Here is a 2,352-nt window from a genome sequence, read left to right on the forward strand (position 1 = left end):
GCTAGGGTGTCAATCCCTTTCCAAATTTGATCATTTATAGAATTAAAGGGCAAGAGATGCCTGCGCTCTGGATATTACTGGCATAAGGAACATATTTGCTTTCTTTCAGTTCTATCACTTTGATCATTTCATTGGTATTCAAATCACACGAAACTGTGTTTGCCCTTTATGAATGGTACATACGTTTAGAGTGCATGATGTGTGAGTATTTTGAAAGAGTTGTTGTCCTAAACCAACAAACAGTCAAACACTAACTACTGCAAATGTTCACAATAATCCCCTTTAGGAATTAGTAGTGTAGAATTTTGTCCTTTATGGTTGTGCAACCGCGAAGGCTTCTTAAAATGTGCATCCAGGTAAGGCATCTCATACCTTGAAAAAATTGGCTGATCCTAGTTTATTACTGGGTCATTTCTAGGCCCAACTGTTTACCAAGACCGCTCAAATAAAACCGGAACTGACCCGACTGTTTACTAAATGATCCGGTTTCGGTTTTAGGATATGCAGTTTCTTTTATTGATTGATCGGTCTCGGTCTAACACTCCAACCTGATTAACTTGATAGACTGACTGATTATGATCAAATGTAAAACACCCGAAACCCGACCGTCTAAGACCGGTTAAGGACCATTAATTAAGGAACACAAGTAACCTATCCTAATACTCTTGACAAAAAAATGCCTTTATCAACAAATTAAGAACAATTGATCAAAACCGATTAAAGACCAATAACCCGTTAGTAACTGATATCAATTTTGGCTTCCCATATATAGTTCAGAAGATATTTTAGCCATTTGCATCAAGCTCAAACTCCCTTCTTGCATGCGTGCTCCTCCAGAAGCACACACTATAATAAGAGGTAGAGATCTATTAATAGCATACTCGATCAAATAGGTGATTTTCTCGCCTATTTTGCCACAAGCACGGTTTTCAGAATCGGGAATTGGAATCGGCACTGATCGATTCAATTCCTGATTCCGTTTTTTGAAACTCTGGCCACAAGACAAGACAAAATCCAGAATATATGCTTTATTTAGTAGCATTCTCTATTCTTTATTCACATGAAGTTCATTACTTTCTATTACAGTAGTGCTTCTCGCTATAATATGTATCTTCCATTTTACCCTATTATAAGAGACACATAAGACACACTCTTCATCTTGGATTACACTGCATTAACAGCAATTTTCATTGCTGATTCACAGTGTCCAGGAAAATTGCAGATGAAGTAGTTCTGCCCCTTAGACAGTTTGATCTGATCATTCCCTGATTTATGCACTTGAGCCCCATCTGGGGTCTTGCAATTGCTGTAACCATTCTCGTCGACGACGACAACATTGTGGGCCGACGGATTGTACTTGAAAACTGCAACACAAAAGAGGTCCATGAATCAAGAAATGACCATAACAGAAAGAGTCTCTACAGAGCTTTGAACTAAAGGTAGTGACTTGTGAACAGGATCAAACTTATAACTGAGTCTACAAAGAGGTAAATTATTATAATGAAATCTTGGTTAGATTTTAGTATGCTTTTATACTTACTAAGAGTATCACCGGCCCTGAACTGCTTCCCATTAGGCCAATTAACTACATTGAAGGCCCATCCACCGCTGTCCCCAACTGTGTAGGTAGCTGCATGGACAATCTCAAAGTGAAGCAACAGGGCAAGCAATGTGATCCCAACAATCACTCCAATTCCTGATGCACTGCCTCTTCCCTGAGCCATCTCCTGAACAACTCCAGCACAACTACCAAAATGAAGAAGAAGAAGAAGAACTGAACAATGGAATGAGAAGGAGACTTGATGCAATCAAGCAAGGTAGAGTGGCCTTTATATAGGGGTTTTTGAGGGGCATGAGTAGGAAGGGGTCCCATTAATTGGAAACAAGCAGGCCAGACCCATAATAATTAAGGCTATCAAACTTCAAAGACTGAAGTGCCAAAAGTTTACAAGGGGCTAACAACCCACAATACCCTATTAATTAAAACTTTCCATACTTGGTCCATTAAGTATGGCAGGTTTTCAGTTTTCTAGTCTTTTTTTTTAATGGAAAGTTTTCTCTCTCTAGTCAAAGCTCATTTATTACTGTGCTGTCTGTGACTTCTAGATAGATTACTTAAGAGAGTATCTTAATGACACCTCTATAGGCGTATTTAGAAATTAGAACTTGACTCCTCTGACAATCCGCAATATCCTATTAATTAAAACTTTCCATAATCCACTGAATATGGTAGGTTTTCAGTTTTCCTCTCCAGTCTTTTTTTTATGGAAAATTTTCTCTCTCTAGCCAAAGCTCATTTATTACTGTGCTGTCTGTGACTTCTAGATAGATTACTTAAGGGAGTGTCTTAAT

At 38.4% G+C, this 2,352-nt stretch overlaps 1 protein-coding gene across 2 annotated transcripts; it reads right to left on the reverse strand.

Moving 5' to 3' along the window:
* Nucleotides 1-1,055: 1,055 nt before the first annotated feature.
* LOC122659055 (basic blue protein-like) lies at nt 1,056-1,864 on the reverse strand. Of its 2 annotated transcripts, XM_043854218.1 has the most exons (3): nt 1,541-1,864; nt 1,137-1,364; nt 1,056-1,093 (listed from the first exon to the last, which is right to left on the reverse strand). In XM_043854218.1, exons 1-2 carry the CDS (start codon nt 1,722-1,724, stop codon nt 1,165-1,167), a joined length of 384 nt encoding a protein of 127 aa, XP_043710153.1. In that variant the 5' UTR covers nt 1,725-1,864; the 3' UTR covers nt 1,056-1,093; nt 1,137-1,164. The 2 variants fall into 2 exon arrangements, with proteins under 2 accessions (XP_043710153.1, XP_043710147.1); XM_043854212.1 differs by lacking the exon at nt 1,056-1,093 and having other exon boundaries at nt 1,107-1,364; nt 1,541-1,857.
* Nucleotides 1,865-2,352: the final 488 nt, after the last annotated feature.

The sequence above is a fragment of the Telopea speciosissima genome, chromosome 1 (assembly GCF_018873765.1).
Source record: "Telopea speciosissima isolate NSW1024214 ecotype Mountain lineage chromosome 1, Tspe_v1, whole genome shotgun sequence".
Taxonomy (NCBI): domain Eukaryota; kingdom Viridiplantae; phylum Streptophyta; class Magnoliopsida; order Proteales; family Proteaceae; genus Telopea; species Telopea speciosissima.